General features: G+C 40.0%; 1 protein-coding gene across 1 annotated transcript in view; it reads right to left on the bottom strand.

Annotated features, from left to right (window-relative positions):
- The window catches only part of SLC26A5 (solute carrier family 26 member 5), a 32,473-nt gene that overhangs the window by 2,541 nt on the left and 9,296 nt on the right, over positions 1-20,636 (bottom strand). The window contains exons 2-17 of the mRNA XM_066318700.1: positions 18,922-19,135; positions 17,070-17,209; positions 13,844-13,954; positions 12,988-13,169; positions 12,338-12,502; positions 10,769-10,921; positions 9,449-9,531; positions 9,207-9,354; positions 7,352-7,465; positions 6,966-7,043; positions 5,769-5,864; positions 4,894-5,000; positions 3,664-3,733; positions 2,182-2,274; positions 1,154-1,276; positions 82-288 (exon numbers count right to left, since the gene is read on the bottom strand). Of these exons, the coding sequence (XP_066174797.1) occupies positions 82-288; positions 1,154-1,276; positions 2,182-2,274; positions 3,664-3,733; positions 4,894-5,000; positions 5,769-5,864; positions 6,966-7,043; positions 7,352-7,465; positions 9,207-9,354; positions 9,449-9,531; positions 10,769-10,921; positions 12,338-12,502; positions 12,988-13,169; positions 13,844-13,954; positions 17,070-17,209; positions 18,922-19,076 (2,025 nt within the window). The 5' untranslated portion in view covers positions 19,077-19,135. The remainder of the gene's footprint in view (positions 1-81; positions 289-1,153; positions 1,277-2,181; positions 2,275-3,663; positions 3,734-4,893; positions 5,001-5,768; positions 5,865-6,965; positions 7,044-7,351; positions 7,466-9,206; positions 9,355-9,448; positions 9,532-10,768; positions 10,922-12,337; positions 12,503-12,987; positions 13,170-13,843; positions 13,955-17,069; positions 17,210-18,921; positions 19,136-20,636) is intronic.

Genomic DNA, 20,636 nt, shown 5'->3' with positions numbered 1-20,636 from the left:
TCTCGTGCTGACAGGTTCCTTATTAGGTATGTGAAAAGTTTTCTGTGGGTTTTTCTGGGGAAAAAAAAAAATCCTACTTACTGATTTTAGTGTTTTTGCTCCAACTGAATCCACAAAGTTCACTGGGGTGAAATCCAGAATTACAGAGTGAGTATTTGTTTTGGGCTCCACAAAATGTTCATGCTCATCATGAGACATGTCTTGTACACTAGAATCTGCAAATTTTCCATTCACAGGTAAGTCATCACTTGCTATCTCATGTTTTACACTTGCTTCTACGTCGTTAGTCTGGGAGAGAAAATGAATAAAGCTTAAAGGCAGTCAATGCTTTTCAATGTAAATTCCTTTGCTCCCCTCACTTGTGTTGTTTAAGCCTTTAAAAGGGGAGAAGCTCCTGGTCACTACAGAAACTGGCTTGGCATGCACACACACATTCTGTGTCTTGTGTCAAGGTTTGTTCTCTTATGCCCAGCCTTTTTACAGTACCACACAAGCAGCTTAAAGCTGTTATCTCAGGACTGAATTACCCACTTCCTTCAAACACTGACACCTGTTCATATTTACTGACACATTTTTACTCCATCTCCTTGACTTATCCCTGGCTGATTCCATCAAGACCTCTATATTCAAAATAAAGAACAGCAATTAGGCTCTCAAATTAGGCATTTTTTAGGTTTCCCATGGTAAAATCACACACCATCTCCCACCATGGCAGTGAGTTTAAACATGCATAAAAGTACAAGCATGTCCCAAATAACCCTTCTCCATGTAATCTGGCCATGTCCCTCAGTTGAGGGGATGGCACCTTCTTGTTACAGGGGCTGCTAATTAGAATTAATTTTATTATACCTTATGTTTCCCTTATTATTCCAAGGGTGTGGGGAGGGGCAGAGGCAGTGTCCCATTCATTTCTGCCAACACCACTGGTGAGACAGCATGAGAGTGTGACGAGTTTCTGTGCCACTCTGTGCTACCTGAATGCAATCAAGGTCCAACACAATCATCTAATACAGCAGAGAGCTTCTGATCCTTACACTGTTCCTTCAGCCACGGGTCCCCACTGCACAGCATCTGCTCCCTAAGCAGCACACCTTGTATGAAACACAGGAGTGAGAGCAGCCTGTAAGCTGATAAAGCAGAGGTAAATATTTACCGAAGAGCTCACGAGCTTCAGCACGGCTTTCGTCCTGCATTTATTTGCTGCCTTTATCTCCCTGGCATGGCGCTTCTGGGCTTTCCTCCTTGCTGCTAATAAGGCACCAGGGTCCACTCCAGTCTGTCAGGAGAACAAAGTATGTTCAGAGGAGATGCAGCTTGTTAGGATGGCACTGGGGTATCAATTTGCACTGAATTAATCATCACTATAAATTTAAACAAGAAGCCTGCATTTTCCAGCTTCCCTTGGTGGGGGTGAGAATAGTGTAAAGAAGGAATCATCTTGGCAAGCACTGGGTTAACAAGATGAGGGAAAGATGCATCTCATTCTTTCCCTGAGATCAGAGTGTGTGTTTCAACCAAATGCTGATTGGAGTGCAGAGAGCAAAGGCCAGAGAAGTGCATTTGGGCAATAATCACCGATATCTCTTGCTTTGTGAGGGCAAGTACCACCCACCTGTTTTGTACAAGACTCGCCATGGGAGCTACAGAAAAATGTTTCACAAGTTAGTACAGGTGCAGTTGTCCCCGGGTCAGGCAGCTGTGCTGTTGCCACTGTCACCCAGTGAAAGTCAAGTGACACAGGCAGCGAGGCACACCCTGTGTGCAGCTCATCTGCTGCCCAGGAGAGGCACTAAATGCCCACAGTATTCCACGGTCTTACACTCCAGTAAAGTTAGTTACCCAGCAAGGAAACTTTTGTTCCCATTCTGTTTTCAGCTCAGCAACTAGTTTCCTGCTGAAAAAAAAAGGTTTGACCAGTTTCTGCTCTGCACCCACCACTTTGTATTCACGAGCACTCAGTATGAAGCTACACTGTCTGTTTATTCCCTCCCACCAAGTTGTTGCTTCCTAAGAGAATTTGTAGCTGGCTGGAGAGTCACCTCATATTTTACAAATCACCAGGGGCTGCAGGCTGAGAAACACTGTGCTAAGGGCTACACTAAAGGAACTGAAAGATGATCATGTCTCAGAGGCCGGTTTGAATTTTCAGGACACAGACATTAAAGAATTTACTTTACTCACCTTTTTCTTCAGTGCTCTTGCATATGACTCACTATTAGCAAAATAAAGAGATGTATTAGCTTGAAATATTTTGATTCCAGGACATTCTTTAACCTAAGGGAAATATTGGACGTGCAGAGTTAAACAGAATAAAAGCCTCTGTGTGATCACAAGACACACGAACACACAGCAGCGCAACAGCCAGCCCTGGATGCTCTCAGCACGTGCCAGATAAAGAAGGTTGACACTGTTGTGAGCAAAGGCAACCAGATTGGAACCTCCCCCTTTCCCAGGGTACTACTGCACACTATTAATGCCTGGCAACATTTCTCCTTCTATATTACACCAAAATGTACAGCCATAAAAAAGAATTAAATATTTGCAGTTCTCTGATGTTGCTATTTGCAGCTGATATTACCATGAGGAAATCATGCACTCCTAGAATTGCTTCCTTTTAGCCTCCCTTTCTATAGGCATAATAACTTATTTCCCTCTCTCTCTTTCTTGACTCCTCAGGTATCAAAAAACCCCAACCTTTCAAATCTTTGGTTTTACCCAGACCTTCATACAGGTCTTGATATTCACTTCTCTCCCCCACTTTAAATGCAGTCATCTCTAAACAGGCTGAACTGTGACATTTTGCATGCAAATGACCTGGCCTGCAGCAGAGACCCAGCCTGCCAGCCCATAGGCTGCCAACCCCACCTTTACCCAGGAGGAAATGCTGACTGCATTAGTGTAACAGAAACTGAGTCTCCTCTCCTTTGCATACAGATATACATGTGTGCACTCGTACTCCTGCTTTGCATCATATTTAAAGCAGAACTGCATTGTCTTTCTCCATAGGTTTTTACAGACTGATTCCTCAGTAAAGGAGGATGGAGCTTTCATAGCAGCATCTCTGAGAACACAGAGAGTGCAGAAAATTGTAGCTGCTGCTTGGGAATAAATACAGCGTGTTTATATCCACTACACTGACAAAATGTAATGCTTTCATCAGCTTCTGGTTGAACAAAATGGCATTTATGAGAAGGTAAGTGCATGGTGAGCAACTGTCCCATTCATCCTGTATATTTAATGAGCAGAGGATGGGTAGGATCCTATTTTGAACAGTTCATGCAACTCTGAAGAACACACAAGTTTGGATCCTGGGTTCCATGGATTCCATGCACTACTGCCACACAAATAAAGAATGTGGCCTGGTATGCACTGTGTACACAGCAGGGTTAGCAGTGGTACTCCTCAACACTTGGACAATGGAACTGGTATAAAACTCCTTTTGATCACAGCCTGGTGAAATGTACGTGCAGTACGAAGAGCTCTCATTTTGAACAGAGCAACTTTTACTACTAACCCCAAATTTATTTCTTTCCTTTCACCACAGGTGAATGCTCAGCAGCCAGCACACAGCATGTGCAGTGTGGTAGGGCAAGGCAGTGAATTGCCCCAGCTGTCTTTGCTCCACTGAATGAAACTACTCAGTGCAGAAGAACATGTTCCTACCTCTTCGTACTCATCCACATCACAGTAGATGTCAGTGCTAGGAATCTGACCAAGGATTCTGTATTCAGGCCTAGACAGAAAGGAAACAAATATTTCTGTTTTATCACTTTCAAGGTGGAAAAGTGAGTGCTTAACACAGACTGAAACTTATTTTAAATTGTCATTTTACAGAGCCTGTCTGGTAGAGGGTTAGCTGAACATGGTTAAATACAGTGAGCAGTTTATGCCAGACCACGATTAAAAGAAAGTTTATTTCTGTTAGTGCAAATATAATTTATAAGCTTAGCACTGAAATGCTGTCATTTTCTGAAAAGCATGAGTCAAAGCACACAAAAGTACAGGGCAAATTCTCTGCAGCACCAACTGGTGCAACTCTGTCTGTCCTGCAAATATGCAAACTCAAAATGGCAGAAAATATGCTGCAATTTCAAAGAGCCTCTCTGCTCCCAGGACAATGCCTAAGCAGATGAATATCCCCAACTCACAAGATCTGTGACAGCAAAGTACATTACTGTTCTGTTTGCAAGAATAAAACTTCATAGAGATGGCAGAAAAATACTCTTATTTCTGCAGAGTGGAAATCTCACAATCTGCTTTCATTCCAATGCAGATGAAACCAAGACTTTTACGCAGTTCCCACCTGTCCCAGACCTTGAGCCTGGAAGACTCACATGCCAGTCCTACCCACACATGCAAGAAATCATTTCACTGTAGACCTGGACAGCTTTACAATAAGAGTTCTATCACTTTGAATGGGAAGAAAAGACATGAAAACTAGAGGAACAGCCACAATATTTTACAAATTAAAACTTTCTTTTAAAATACCTAAATTCAACCCGTGATAACCTGCCACAACTTCAGCTTGTTTGTGACAATTAGTGCACACAAAATGTAATCACGTACTGAAACGAGCAGCAAGAAGATTTAAAGGTCTAAACTCTAAGCATTAAAAGAAAAAAACAAGCAGATAACCCAGTATGAGAAATGAAAAATCTTCTGTTTATTAGAGTGCAAGTTCATGCCCTCTAAAAATTTTGTTCTCAGAAAAAGAAATGTGTACTCTGGATCAGAGCCAAAGGTCATATACAAATGACCTATATTAGGAAGGAAATTCCATTCAGCATGCAGTTGAAGAAGGTGGAATGAACTTCTGTTTATTTGCACCCCTTAAACAAACAAAACCACACAGAAGATCAGCAAACACTAATTTTGATAAAGAAGAAATCTGACCTTTGTGTTCTGTATATAACGGTTATCATTGCAAATGTGATTGCAGTAAGCAAACCATAGTCTAGTCCCAGGAAAAGAGAAGCCACAAAAGCTACCACCCAGATGACCTAAAATAAAGAAAAGGTCTGAATTATTATGCATCCTTTCCTCTTTACAACAAAAACAACGGCATAACCCAACCTCTAAACCTATGTATCACTTCTGATCAGGAACAGGCTCTAATGTAACCCATCACAATGCCAGATGGGAATTGCCTTAACCTTTCAGAAGGGCATAAAAGCTCCAGGCTCTAACTAATATTTGAGTAACTGTCACAATATTAATTAATGCCTCAAGTCCTGTTCTCCAAGGAATCCTGTTCTATCACCAGACTTCAAATACCTTAGGATTAAAAAAAACCAAACCAACTCAAGGCTTGCAAGTAGCTCTAACTCAGTTCCATCAGCCAGTTCATCCAGGAGAGAAATGCCACCAAAATGTTCCCTCCAATACGCTCTTGGCTCTGGCCCACTCCAGCCAGGTGTTTGGTTTGTCTTAAAAGATGGCAAATACCTTCAAGTGGTTTTGTTACTCTGTTTTCAAATTCTTCTCAGACATTCCCACAGCCTTCAGCACAGTTCCTATGGCAAAACTGCCAGAGCTTTGCTTTTACTGCAACCAAACTACTTCTGGCCCGAGTTACAAGACTGTGGAGCAACAACAAAAATATTCTTGTCTCCAACAGATCACTCCCAGAGTACTTACAGCTCTCTGTCTTATGTCCATCTGCAATACAACACTAATTTTTAACTCCTTGGTGAGCTTCTATGCCATTTGGGGGGATAGCAATGAATTTAATACAGTGAAATATATGCACTGAGCTGTGCAATACTCACCAGCTCGATCTTACTGGTTCTCCAGAAGTGCATGATATCTCCAAACTGTTTGAACATTCCCTTCAGGTTCACCATGACAATTGCAGCCAGCACTGTCTAAGAACATTACAAAAATGCAATTTTCAGAAGCAAAATAAACTCGATGCCAAGCAAGAACTTCAAAGAATCACAAGTAACTACTTCTGTGCTTTATAACTGATGCAAGTCCATGGAACAGATGTTCTAATTAAAAACCTACAACTTTTCAGGTAGTTCAGTGGACATGTGCTTTCACTGCAGCTGCAGAAATGGCAAACCACTTCAGTTCAGTTTAATTTACTCTTTCCTAGCAAGAGGAATTACATGCTCCTACACTTCCCGCTGCTACACTTACAGTGCCTGAAGCAGAAGACTACAATCTTAGATTCATGTTTCTCTACAACATACTGAAACAATTCCTGAAGCAGTCATATAGCTGTAACCCAAGGTCTAAGTCCTATAACAAGTAACAGGAATTGTGCATTGTCCTTTGCACATCACCAGAAACCGATTGTTTTAAAGTCAGAAATACACTTATTCACATAAATATATTTTTATACAAATAAGTATAAATAGCAGCAAACCCAACTCATTATGCTGAGCCATTATCCAGCCCCAGCCTTCTACCACCAAGATGTGACTTTCTTTTAACTTTTTAACATCAACCCAGAATTCCTATGCTGCAATCAAATTTGGCCAGCAGGGCCAGCGGTAGTGATTGTCCCCATGTACTCGGTATTTCTTCATGGAAATGTTTGTCAAGAATTGACAAAGCTACCCAGGAAGTGGTTGAGTCACCATCCCTGGAGATATTTAAAGTGAGTAGATGTGGCACTTAGGGACATGATTCAGTGGTGGCCTTGGCAGTGCTGAGTTAACAGCTGAACTCAATGATCTTAGAAGTCTTTTCCAACCTAAATAGTTCTACAGGGGAATTGCTTGAAGGTAATTCTTATATTCTCAAGACAGAGTCCAGGATAACCAATACTGCATGCTGGATCATTCAAAACATTATTTATTTCTAGGCTCATTTACAGCAAAAATGCATACAAAATTTAAAGGTTTCTGGATCAAAGCCTAACTGCTGTTTATTAACCCTCCCACAGTCTCAAGTTTTAGCAATACTCATGGACCTCTGTTAACAGCTAATGCAATGCCTAACATGAAAAACTCCCTTACCTGTGGAAGTGGTTCAAAAAGGTATCCAATAGCCACGATTACCAACAGAACCATAACTGCAGCAAGTGCACCTGCAACCTGAACAAAAAAAAGCCAGTGATTATTTAGAAGTGTCCCCAAGAGGAAATATCACTGATTGGCTAACCTCTTGTGCTTTCAACAAGGCTGGGTTTTCAAATGACTTTTGATTTCTTCCATTCAGTTCACCCATTTTGCCTATCATGCTGCTGTCTATCCTGACCCAGTCTGGATTTGAAACGTGGGAAATTCCAGTTATTTCTGGCCCAGGCAGAGAAATACAGCCATCTAGATAAGCTTCAGACTTCAGTTTTGGAGGTCCAAAGAGTGAACTTCGTTTGGCTCAGGATTTGGGGTATTCTACATACCTGAGTTCTTCCACCAGTGCTTTCCTGGACAAGACTCCGAGACATTGAGCATGTGATTGAAAAGGTTTGGAAAAATGACCCCACAGAGTTGCATATTCCCAAGGCAATAAGTTCCTGTGTTAAACAATAGAGCAAAAGAAGCCAAAGGCAGTTATACTTAGCCGGTGTACCAAGCTGGAACTATCCACAGTCATTAACAACCACACCTTATTTACAGTGCTTTCTAGCAACTTCATTGTAGAAAATAAGCAGCCTAATTGTAGCTTACACTTGTAGTTCTCACAAATGCACAAGCTGATGTGTGTTAAATCATCTGCTAAATAAAGTCTTTGATGAAATGCTGGAGACATTTCCCATCCCTTAGTGTTACAAAAAAGTTATCAGACTGAAAACTAAAATGAATGACAGCACTGCTTGTTTTAAGGATTTCTTCATCTCGGGGATAATTTGAATGTTAACCCTGAATATACACAAAAAATGTTTTCTCATGCAAACACCATTCTTTGCTTCCCACCCTATGTGTTTAAAACCATGAGCAGCCCTGCTTGTGTTTCCATGAGTGGTAATCCATTGGAATGGATTGTAATCAATACATGAAAAAAACAGTGAGTGTCCTCTGTTTCCTCAGGAAGATCCCACATGAGAACTGCTCCCATGAGAGAGATCAGAGCTCTGTCTACCTCAGTAGTGCATTTCTGACGCCTAAGAAATTATTTGCTTGTAATGAAGCCTCCCCAGACTACTCTGCATCTTGCTATTTGTAACTGAGTGATTTGAGTCATGCATTTCCAATAATTCTCAATGAGTTTTACTCTTTTCATTTGTCCAATCCTTTTTGGATTCATTTAAACACTTGGCATGCACTGCTACTGTGACAAGGAGTTCTACAGTTTAACACCCAGGTGAAGCAGCACCTGGCACCTCCTGAGGAAAAGATTTAGATGCTTAACTTGGGTCAGCGATGACTATGTTTAAGGAAAATAGAGCCAATTACATTCGTGCAGCTACAGCTTTGTCCTTTTCTCTCTTTGGGTAACAGAGCACAATGACATGAAGGATGAGATTCACTTGACCAGATGTAAAACTCTGTAGGTAAACTTCATTTACTCTCAGAGGAAGGCAGTCATTTTGATAAGGGGAGGAACAGCTGCTCTGTGCTGTGTCAGATGTGTGCTCTAGGAGATGTGTTACAGCACAGGAACTCCATCTCCCTTGACACCACAATGATATCGACCAATAATCCAACTGAAATATTGATTCTAAATTGCACAGGAAGGCCAGAGTAGGTGAGGAGGACATATCATTTTCATTTTAGGGAGTCCTAAACACAGTTCTTATTACTCAAATCATGCTCAGAATGCTAAGTACAGACAGGGCCAATTGCTGCCCCAGAAAATGACAAGTTGCCTATTTGCAGTGGGCGGGAATAAAAAGAAACTATAAAACGTAATTGGAATTTTTAAACTCTAGATAAGAGTTCTTTGACACATAAGGCACTGTATTTCTCACATGGGATCTCTATGCTTTGCTCTATTAGAGAACGCAGAGAAAATGTAACTGCTCATCAGGACAGTATGGCCAAGTAATATCTGTCTCCAAAGTTAATATTCATGTGTATGTCCAAGTATAGCAGAAGCAGGTCTCCCAAAATGAAGCTAAAAGTGAAACCAGTTATTTCAATACAGCCAGAAGATGAACTTAAACTAATTCCTGGCCTTTAAATGTGTAGGCTGTCAAAAATCTGGTCTGATTCCTCTACTGAAAAAGCCCTCATTTTTGCCAATATCACACTACTTTAACAATGTAACGAAGGTGCTACTGAGAATTTTCAACCAAACAACCCCGCAGCTTTTACCTGATTCCCATCGATGGTGTAACCATGCTTAATGGCAAAGATCTTGGCCATTGACACAGCCATTGAAAACCCAACTATTGCTATTGCTACTGCATCCATAAGTATCGCTGGGATTAGCTGAATCTCAGGGACTGCTGGTGCACGTAACCTTGGAGATGAAATTAATATTTACAAATTAATACGGTAAGAACTATATGCAATACAGAAAAGGCACAGTCTTAATAAGAATGTATCATCCTTACCCTTGAGGAATATTCCCAACAATGTCCACTTTGTATGACTCATTTAGGTTCATGCCAGCTGAAACTCCTGTGCCAATAATGACCTAAAAATCCACAAACACATTTGTAAACATTATCTAAAAAGAGATAAAGCCACCTGAAAAGATATAAAGGTTAGCTGACTATGATTAATACACAAAAGAGGTTACATTTATTTGTCAACCAGTTTTCTATGAGTTAGGGGCTAAAAAGGCAGACAAAAAGGAGAAAATATCATGATTTTATCACGAAAATATCATGTCCAACTCATCCTGATTTTATAGGTTATTTTGTAAACAGTTAAATGGAACATGCTATGGTATGATATGAATCACTCAAATTCCCTTTGCCTAAGCCAAGCTCAGGCAAATTAGTGTATTGGGAAAACTAAAGAACAAGGACACTCCTGCCTGTGTGCACTGGCTTATCTGCATGTGCATAGCCTGTTACCTGTAAAGACAACTGATGCAACAGCAAAGAGAGGAACACTGCTTTGCTATTGCCTATCAAAAAATACCCTATTATATCATCTCCCTCACCTCTCACCAGCATCTCTTGTCTTTGCTCCTTTTATCTAGATTGTGCCCATAGCTTCAATTATTCCCTTTCTTGACTCCATTATGAGCAGGTTTTTTTGAGAGCTGTAGTAATTGGAGAACTCATTTTTCAATCAAATCACTTTTAAAGGCAAAAGGTTGTCTGAGCTGTAGGCTTTGTGTGTATTATGATAGTCTGGTTTATACAGGTATTTTAGAATAGTCGCTTGAAACAGAATCAGTGCAGCAGCCAGTTATCAGTCTCAGAAACAGAGAAAGAAGTATTAAATCCTGATGGTTCCTGCTCTTTTTTTCTGCTACTGTATTTCAAAAAGCCAGCAAGCCTTCAGAACCTCTGAACAGGCATCTGTAAGCACCTTCCTCCAGGAAAGGGTTTTGAGCTCCTGGACTCCAAGTGGGAAATGGCACTCAAGACACTCTGCACTGCTTGGCAGAGAATCATCAGGTGCCCAAACTCCTGGATAGAGAGAGTTTTACAACACATATATATCTACCCATTGCTACAGGGGACTGAGGGGTGCTTAAATTGTTTTTTAATTCTTCTTTGTGACTTTATGCTTTCCATATGGACATTCCAGTTCTTAATTTTAAGAAGATACAAACTTTCAATTGGATTAAGGCTCAAATGAATTATGTTCAATAGAAGTTGCTCTCAAGCTCAGTAAGGTAAGACAGAACATGAGATAGCTTCTACAGCTTTAGAATAGCTATATAATTTAGCTGTAGAATTTCCCAACTGGCTTACCACAATGATCTCCATAGGAATAGGAACTGGGAGCTTCTTCTTAAACCGGAGGTTGATTTCCTTGCCAATCAGCAACAGAACAATGCACGTTGATCCAACAATCAATGCAGCAATATTGGTTGTTGTTATTTTTGAAAGCACGGCAGCTAGGCTCTGTAACATACCAGAAGTATCATAATTATTCTTTAAAATATAGAATCTTCACAGAGATTTGGCACAAAAGAGCAAATTATACATTGCTTTTCAGCTGTGGTTTCATTCTAGATTTATAACCACAGCGAATGAGGGCCTCACCAAAACACCCACTGTTCCTACAAAACACAGAAGACTAGAGTATCTCAGTAAGAAATATGCACTGGAATCATTTACAATATCACTGCTCCTCAAAGGGGGCAAAAATCAGGAGAAAAAACTTCATTGGGGTAAAAAGCTCAAACTAAACCATGTATCCCATAATCACTGTTTTCATACATACTCCTCAGTGGCAACTACCTGAGAGCAATAAATGCAAACTCCTTCTAATACCTTCAAATATTCTTTGGCAAGTCAGATTTACTTAGAGCTGCATAAACTATTCTAAAGCAATAAAGCTGCTGATAGAACTACTGAGGTTGCTATAACAATATGGTTAAATAACACTGATCCTGCAATGCTGCTGAACTGGCCATTATTCCAAATAACCTTTTAATTGAAAATGCTTACTAAAAGGTTGTTAGGAAAAAAACTGCTAGCTTTTTACACAAGTTGCTAGAGGGTAAATAATTCCCCATACTGGTTATTCCTCCTTCTTTCACTGCATTAAAATAAATAAATAACCTCTGGAGAGGTCTTTGAAAGAAGATGAACATACTCTTCTTTAAGCAGATGGAAAATTGCAACAACTGTCAGGATATTATACATTCAAGATGTCCTGGTAGTATACATTTTGAATTTATAGTTTCCCTTCTATTTGTTTGGCAATTAGTATGACTGGTTCCCAGACCAATGAACTGAACAGCAAATTTTGGAATTAATCATTAATGTGGACTTGTTTCCAAAAGGTTTGTTATATCTGCACAAATGTACAAAAGATTCCCACAAAGTATTTTCTATAGCCTCCATTTAGATGAAATCCTGAAGCTTCATTATTGCTGAGCCATTAGTCTGGTCAGAAGCTTAGATTTTCACAGATATCTGAGATCTTCCCTTTTTTTCCACTTAAGAGTGGAAATATTCTGAGAGTAACATTTCCTAGCTTTGCAGACCATGCCTGATTTACAGTGAAGCACTTCAGGAGCACATTTTCCCCCAAGGTATAAGACACTTGCTTCAATGAACAGTAACTGTTCATATTGGGAAACTGCATTCAGCAGAACCCCAAAATCCATCTCAGACCATGCAGATCTATCAAGTCACACTTGCGCTGCACTTTCAGATATTAATATATTGCTAGGGCACTTAAACACCCTTCAGTGTTCAATACTGAAGATTATTCTACTTGGTGCCAAATAATACATAAAACCAGGAAAAAGCTTAGGAACTAGATCCAGATGACATGGAATTTTCATGTTAGTAAGTGTAGTTACTCACATATACAACAGAGAGGGGTCCACTGTACCGGCTAGTCTTGATGCCAAGAAGGTACTTTAACTGGGAAACAAAGACATGGACTGCAGCTGCAGTGGTAAATCCTCGCACCAGAGGCTCTGTTAGATAGATGGCCACAAATCCAAACCGAAGGAAACCTAAACACAACTAATGAGAAAGAGAAATGTCAACCATGTGACTCCCACTACAGTCTGGATACAGCACACAACCCCACCCCTCTCCTTTCCTCAATGCCCAAGTCAGACTGGACAAACTTCAACTTAGCTTTTCTAAAGCCAGTCCAGTAAGCAGCCATCAATGCACCCAATTTTGCATGCCACTGGCAGGTCCAGCATGAGATACGGGTATGTATGTATGTATGCATTATTTGTATGCATTTATGGACAGATTAGTGACCATCAGTTGGGTTTTTCTGATGAGATAGGAAAAAATGAAAAGGGGAAAGATCCCATTTTTTTGAAGATGCCAGATAAAGTCCTGCCTCCAATGCCTCCCTCCCCAGTTCTGATATGTGGCTGCCAGAAAGCAGCCTGTGTCCTACATGGAACAGTGCAGAAGCACAGGTCTGGCTCCAGGGGATCCACTAGACCAAACACCCCCTCCAAGTCCAGCAGCAAACTGTGAGCACATACCTGGATAAGTCCTGAAAGAAAGGCGAGAGCCACAGCTACCTGCACCCTCTTGGTATCCCTAGCACTGTAATATTCAAGGACATCTGTAATATTAGTAGAATTAGAGTCCAGAGAAATCATTGCATCAGGCACTTCTCTCACAGCAACGCCACCAACCATCATACTAACCACAGCAAAGGTGCCTGAAATAAGAGGGACAGGAAAGTAATTGCTTAAAATCCTGGCAAGTTTTTTTTTGTTTTTTTTTTTTTTTTTGTGTGTGTGTTTTTTTGTTTGTTTGTTTGTTTGTTGTTTTTGTTTTGGTTTTTTTGGTTTTTTGGGTGTTTTTTTGGTTTTTTTGGGTTTTTTTGTTTTTTTTTTTTTTTAGGAGTGGTTCTTATTGATATATGTAGAATTAAACTAAGAATTTTCTACCTTAATAATGTATTTTTTAGTCCCCAAATCTGCTCCAGTACTCAGCACCATTAAAGCCACTTAGATGGTGAACATACACACCTGCAGTAGGTAAACACCCTCATTTTTTTTCTATCTCCGTTTCTATTCTGCAAATTAAAGATTCATTCTGGCCACACAGACAGCTGACTGCAGCAATGAAATCATAGTTCAGGAGTTTGCAGCACACATTTCTAGATCTAATCTGATACAAGACGCTCTTCTACTGCTTCCAAAGTAAAATGGACAAACTAACAATAAAAAGTACCAGATGTTCTACACACTTGCATTTCTCCTATGCACTTAAGTTTCAATTCATGGAAAACAACTACACTTTCTCTTTCTGCAATTTTATTTTTACAGCTTTATTAAACACACCCCCACACACATACAGACAGACTCCCAGTTACTCATAGAGATATACCTATTGATATGTGCCTGGAGGTTCCAAAGAAAGTATATAGAAAAACAGGATAAAATGAAGAATAGAGGCCAAATACTGGAGGAACAGCTGCCAGCAAAGCATAGGCTAAACCTAGAAAACAGACACAAATATGTATGTTAAGTAAACAATGAAAACAAACCATCTGAAGCAAAGGGATTTAAGCCTACAAAAACTGACCACACGCAATAGGAAATCTAGAGACTTGATCCAGGTTTAAAAAACAGATCTCCCAGTGAAGTCTTTAAAATGTGTAATACTATAGAGCAATGCCTAGAAACATGATGGGCTGAGTCAGGAAACCAAAGTCTTTAATTACAGGCACCGCAGGTGTGTGTGTGTTTGTGTGTACACCTGTGCACCTGTTTTGCCTTTGTGGGTGGAAGCACTCCCTAGTGGCCAACAAATGCCTTTTGTTGCTTTTGTTTTCATCTGCAGGAGAATCTAGTTAGAAACATCCAAACCCTTGTAACAAGTGGGACACATTTGACTTTCTCTTCCTTTTCTCATCAGACATGATGTTCATGGCAACCTATAACTGACTAAACACTTTCCTCCTCCCTCACCCCAGAATGACTGGGATGACAAAGTTTATGTTTCCACAAAACATGCTTCAAAATGTAAAATAAACAGAGAACCATTTCTGACAATCTGTAAGGTCACAGAGCTTATACAATCCAGTATTCCCAAAAACAAAGTCCTTTTTGTCATTAAGCCCTGTCCAGTTCCATGCAATGGAATGCAATTTATGTAATTTCTATCTGTAGTGGGGACTAGCACGAAAAACTGTGGAGCTGTGGAGGAACAGCTCTAAGGGACATCAGGGAAGAACATCTCACACCCTCTGTGTGACTCAGGGTGTGCCTATCATGGGACCAGGCTCACAAGCAAGTGGTGTACACCATGTGATAAGGCACATAACTGTCCCAAGCAGTTCCAGCCAAAACAATAGCTCTACACAGCCTCTGTTGACAGAACTGACACCAGAACAGGACAAATGGGCCTCAGGGAGAAAACACTGCCTTGGCTTGGTTCTGCACTCTCACACACTGGTAACACCTGTGTGTTCTTGCTACACTTGGGCAGGCTGGTCCAAGTAAGGGGTAAAAACCTCAATGGGTCAGTGCAAATTCCAAACAGAACAATGGTTCACACACCATGGAGAGCCAACGATACTCGAAAACACCTCTCTCTAGTAATTTGAACTGGGAGACAAAGCATCATGTTACAAAAATAAGAGCTAAATCAAAGGATCTTCTGGGCCATCCAAGTGCTCTTGTGCAGCATAGTAACTCACTGGGCCTTGTTCTACCCCTAAGCAATATCTGAGTCCTAACCAAAAATTCATATTCTCACCAAAACTGATGGACTGATGGTATTTTTTATTGTCTTGCTCAAATGAGCATTTCATCAAGTACTTGTGAAACTCATCCCACGTATCCTCTCTCGCCCAACGGGTACCTCTCCTGACATCAGCAAACACCCTGTATTGTAACACCCTGGCCTTTAACATGATGATGAACTTAACAGTACAAGTAACTAGGACCGAAAATCAGTGTTCAAAACTGGGAGGGTGGGTCTATCTGAAGTTCCTGACCTGAATACCCTTTTATTCTATTTCATTTGTACTGGCATTTTTAGAGACTGTCAGTGCCAAGGAAATAAAGAGATATTGACTTGATAGAAGGCCATGGTTTAAACACCGTGGTCATTGTAGTTCTGCCTGGAATGATTCCCAGGCTTCTTTGAGCTCATGCTTGTTATAATTATATCCATTCCAGAAAAATGAAAGTTAAACTTTGGTGTTTTTAGAAAGGGAAAGATTAGGAGCAGTTTAAGGGCATGTTTACAGTTGCCAAATGAATAGTGTTTACTTTAAAGGAGAGTCACAAACTTAAGTATAAAGTTCACTGCTGACCACTTAAATTTTAGTGTTCTTTTAGGTCATGGCATAAATTATGTTTCAGTATACAACTGACAATGTTTGTGTCTAGTATACGACAGATATGCCTAAGAGTTAATCACATTAGCTATCAGTTTAAGATAAGCTGATGCTTCCATGTGTGGAAGAAAAAATAATCTTAATCATAAAACTTACACAAAACCAGGAAGATTCAGAAATAAAGAAATGGTCTGCCACAGACTAAGTTAGGGTATTTAATTATTTTAATGGGTTACCACCTGTTAAAATCTTGGATTTACAGATGAATTTTTCAGACCTGCTTCAGCCTAGAGTGGAACAAATGAGGTGCAAATACAAAATAAGTAAACATAGAAGTAAACTTATATATGCTTAATTACATCACCCTCCGGACAGGGCTCTACACAAATCAAAGAATTTCCTTGACTCCAAGACCTCCTGGAAAAATCTGCTGAGACTTTGGCAGCTATTGTGAAGCTGCCATTCCCAGAGCAGTGGGTACCCCATAACGATATTGCTGTAGAAGTGCTGTTACTTTCTAATCTCCTAACCACTTTTGAAACTGCTAATAGTAAGTGCTGGGCTAAACAAAAGATTCTACTGGTCCATTCAGCAAGAGCTGAACAGAATAGTGAACACTGGCTTTCTCTGTCTCCCAGAGCCTGCTCCTGCTTCAGGACTGGGCTACACTTAGGGTGACAACTCGAAATAATTTAATAGAAATTTCCATAGAGTTTCAGTCTTGCTACAGATGGTACTTTTGATTTATTTCCACCATGTAAATCACTGCCTGCTACTATGGTTCCAGTGTAAACTGGTGACTTCTAGCATTATGGATCAGTCTGTGAATTTTTGCACGTTCTTCTCTGGTTAAATTCAGTTTGGCTACTTTGTCCCAGTTGCTCTCTGAAATATAATGTCTATATGTCTGTTAGATACTGCTACCCTCTGCAGGAAATTTGCCACAACTTTCAGGACAATGAGATCAGTAAATAATATGGTGCATTCAGTCAAAGTTTAGATGTTTTAAACTGTGAAAAGCTGGTCTACCACTGAGAGCTTCTGATTAAAGACGGAGCTTCTTTCAGAGTTTGGTGCATATCACTGACTTGCAGTTTTAAGGGAATCATCATTCTGGGCTCGTCTGGAGAGTCCATGCTGATCTCCACACAAAGCCCTGATATACACATCCTGTTCTCAGCATCTGCTTTGGGATGCCAAGCACTGCCATAAAAGCACACACAGAAAAAGCAAAGAAGGGATAATTAAATCCAGAGGCACACTCACCTTGAGGAAGCTGCATGACCCCAGTGCTTATACCTGAGATAATGTCTCCCAGTAAGTATTCCCTCACTGGGTAACGAGGAAGCCATTTTAAAATTGGTAAGAAACTGTAAAGATGAGACTTGGCTTTCTTAGAAGAACAACTGGAGATACAAAGCAGAAAGAAATTATACATTAGCAGGCAACAAACAGGTTTTAAAAATTCTCTTTTATCCCTATACAGGATAACAGCTCCTTTACAGGCAGGCTCAGACTTCTGTTGACAGTAATTTCTGGACATACTTAGGCACAAACAACTATGCCTCGAGTTAATTTAGCCCTTAATCACATGTTAGTGCTGTTCACAAACCTTACGGAACTGGAGAAGAGAACAAAAGTCTTGTGAGGCTGGAGGGGGAAGTAAAACTGTTCCAGTCTATGCACAATAGAGCGGTCACACAACACCTTTTCTGAGATCGTTCCTAGTAACAATCTCCTGAGCATAACTTGACTCCTGATAGTGGTTTTCACTCATCAGAGTACTTTGCAGTGCTTCTTCCCATTTACTAGTTCAGTGCTTCATACTTTTTTGATCATAACATAGTATTATGCTTTAAAAATCCAAATCTATTAATTTAACCAGTACTTATTACTATCACTACCAGTAGTGACAGACCAACTTTCAGGCTGTTTGAGAACATAACCCTTCTTCATCCAGAAAGGAAAGGCACTGAAGGAGGCAGCACTGACCCTTGTGGCTCTTAGCAGAGCTATTAACCTTTTGAAACCCTGGTTCATGACAAATGAATAGAGCCAGGAAACACCTATCTCTATCCAGTACTGCCTTGCATCATGCCTTGATTGTACTGTGGTAAGCTTAACCTTGGCTAAAAATGTAACACAGAGATTGTATAATTCCCCCTGTGTAGGGGAATTGCAAGCGAATTGCAGAGATTTGTTAGCATTTCTGAACTGCACAGTGAAGAAGCTTGTTGCTGCAAGTGAGAGAGTGTCACCCACATTTCTTCATGGTTAAGAAGTAGACTGCATCACAAGGAGGATTTTGATCCAAATTTTTTTGTTCAGGACAGATAAGATTTCTTAGGTAGAATTAAGTGTCTTTACCATTGAAGTCATTCCACAAACCAAAGCAAATTTCCAAACGTCAAATCATGTGAACAGGAATGTTTTATAGAAAACTTTAGAAAAGTTTTTAGAAAACTATAGAAAAGCAATTTTGTTGTCCTGCAGAACAAGGTTTGAGAAAGAAATGGAAAAAACTCTGCAAATGAAGCATGGATAAACATAAAGCTAATGAGAACTTAACTAGAACTTCAATCCCCTGGTACCACAGAGCAAGAGAAGCATGGTTAAAGAAATTTCACGTCTAACCAGATGATAGTTAGATTCCAAGGCAATTAATTAAAAGCTAGAGAATACCTTCAGTAAGTTCTTACTAGACTAATAACTTAGATTTCTACACAGCTATCACACATCTCCACTCTTCTGTGAATGGATCATGTGAAACACAAATTTGGCTCTAAGTATTTCCACATAAAAAGGACAGATATTTTTCTGAGTCTTATGCATTCATGTCACGTGATTTGACTAACACTTCACATTCCTATGCTGCATATTTTCCTTTTGCACTTTGATGAAGGCAATTCAACTAATTTATGCATCATTTTCTAATAAAGTTATACATTAACATTAAAAGCACATACATAGCTTCTTCCCAATCTTGCTGGGAAGTAAGAGTAGAATTAGTGTTTTTATCTTTTAGGTTTCTTTGAAGAGATTACCAGCTAAGTGTGTGAATCAGTTAAGAACGATAACATTTCTAACCAATAAAGCAAAGATAAGACAAAACCCCTACCGACAAGAATGTGCAATCTTCTGCGCTAAAGTCTGAGGGGTTCTCTGTCGCCTGTGCAGCTGTCCTGTCAGGAGCTCCTGGCTGTATATTGGTCTCTGCACACAATACCTCTGGGTTTGCTCAGGACACGCTTCTTGTTCTTGAGCATGTTCCATAGTTGATCTCACAGAGCAGCAGGGAAGGAGGAACAGCTTCACAGTCTCCACTGAAAAACCTGGTTCCAGACAAAATAAGTTTGATTTCCTTTTTAACCTCAGAATTGGCATTTCCTTTCAAATAAAGTATGTTGACAAGCTAGAGACAAGAACTGTGATTGCAGTCTAATTAAATAGTCTGTAACAGCAGTAAGAAAATAAATCACACTTAGTTCTTTAGTATATGCAAGCTTTAGTTTATGCTTATCTCATGTAATTAAAGCTTTTGCATTAATTACTTCGTATATAAGAGCTGAAATGAACTTATAAGGTTGTATTCTTATAGTATTGTATGCTTATCTGGATTCTCCCTCAGTTTTAAAAGAATATGTCACTGTAGGAGGGAGATTCCTTTATTGCTGTGTTACTTCCTGCTTGCTCACAAACTGGCATGTCCATTTTCAAAAGACAGAACTCTGACTTTAACACTGAGAAACCCACTTCTTTCTTCCAGATTGTCAGTTGCTTCTTGCAACCATCCATCTGCTTTCCCCTCTATTTCAGAAGCTTCTTTTTCCAAACAGCATCTCAAGGATACACAATTCACTACTTTCAAACAGTTACTATTTCAATGGATGTGCCACTTACTGCTCCTCTCAATCTGCACGGACTAAAATTGGGAGATGTGCCCAATTTTAAAAATAGCCAGAAGGTTTGTAAAGATCTATTTATCTTTCTGATTCAGTGCCACAAACATGTTTAAAAGACACTCTGCTAATTCCACTACCCCATGTTTGCTGCTCTCAGAAATATTGGGCAAGAAACTCAACTCCCAGTTGTGAGCGAAGTGACAGGACTGCTATGTCGTTAGGCAGAGATGCTGGCTAGTGCCACATTCGATGACAGGACGTGAGTGCAGTGGGAAACAGAGCCACCATTGTGAACAAGGCCTTGGGCTCAAGTCCAGCAAGTCACTTAAGCATGTGTTTGCCTTCAACCAATGGTGTTGCCTTCAACCAGGGGTGTTCCGTTTTTAGCTGTACATCAATACTTTTCTGGGAAAGGGTTACCACACAGAAATTACACAAATTGCTACCTAAACATCGGGCAAAGCTAACCATGATTGGTCCAATAGTCTGATTCAGAAAGTACAGTCAGACCATCAGCAAAATACCAATATTGCTATCTATGCCTTCACTCTGATAAAAGTGCTGGAATTTTCCACTCAGGTCTTGGTAATCTCTATCTCCTAGAACTGACACAGCTTAGCATCTCTTTGGTTCTCAGTATTTTGTAAGCAATACTTTCCCTACACTGTCAGCCACAAAAGGATATTTTTACTAAAATTGTAGGTTTTTTATTTACTGCACACTCTGACTGACTTCGGCTTTATTATGTGACGTAAAGATGATCCTGCTTGAGCAGGGAGGTTATAATCTATGATCCTTGGAAGTCTCTTCAAGCCTCAATCATCCTGGGATTCCATAATGGTCTCTTATGTCATTATTCACATAGAATCTATCTTTTCCAGTAATTAATTGACGTGTTCTGCCAACATTGGCCTTATCTACAAATTAAAAA

Source organism: Sylvia atricapilla, chromosome 5 (assembly GCF_009819655.1).
Source record: "Sylvia atricapilla isolate bSylAtr1 chromosome 5, bSylAtr1.pri, whole genome shotgun sequence".
Classification (NCBI taxonomy): domain Eukaryota; kingdom Metazoa; phylum Chordata; class Aves; order Passeriformes; family Sylviidae; genus Sylvia; species Sylvia atricapilla.
This window is presented reverse-complemented; position numbering and strand designations above follow the sequence as displayed.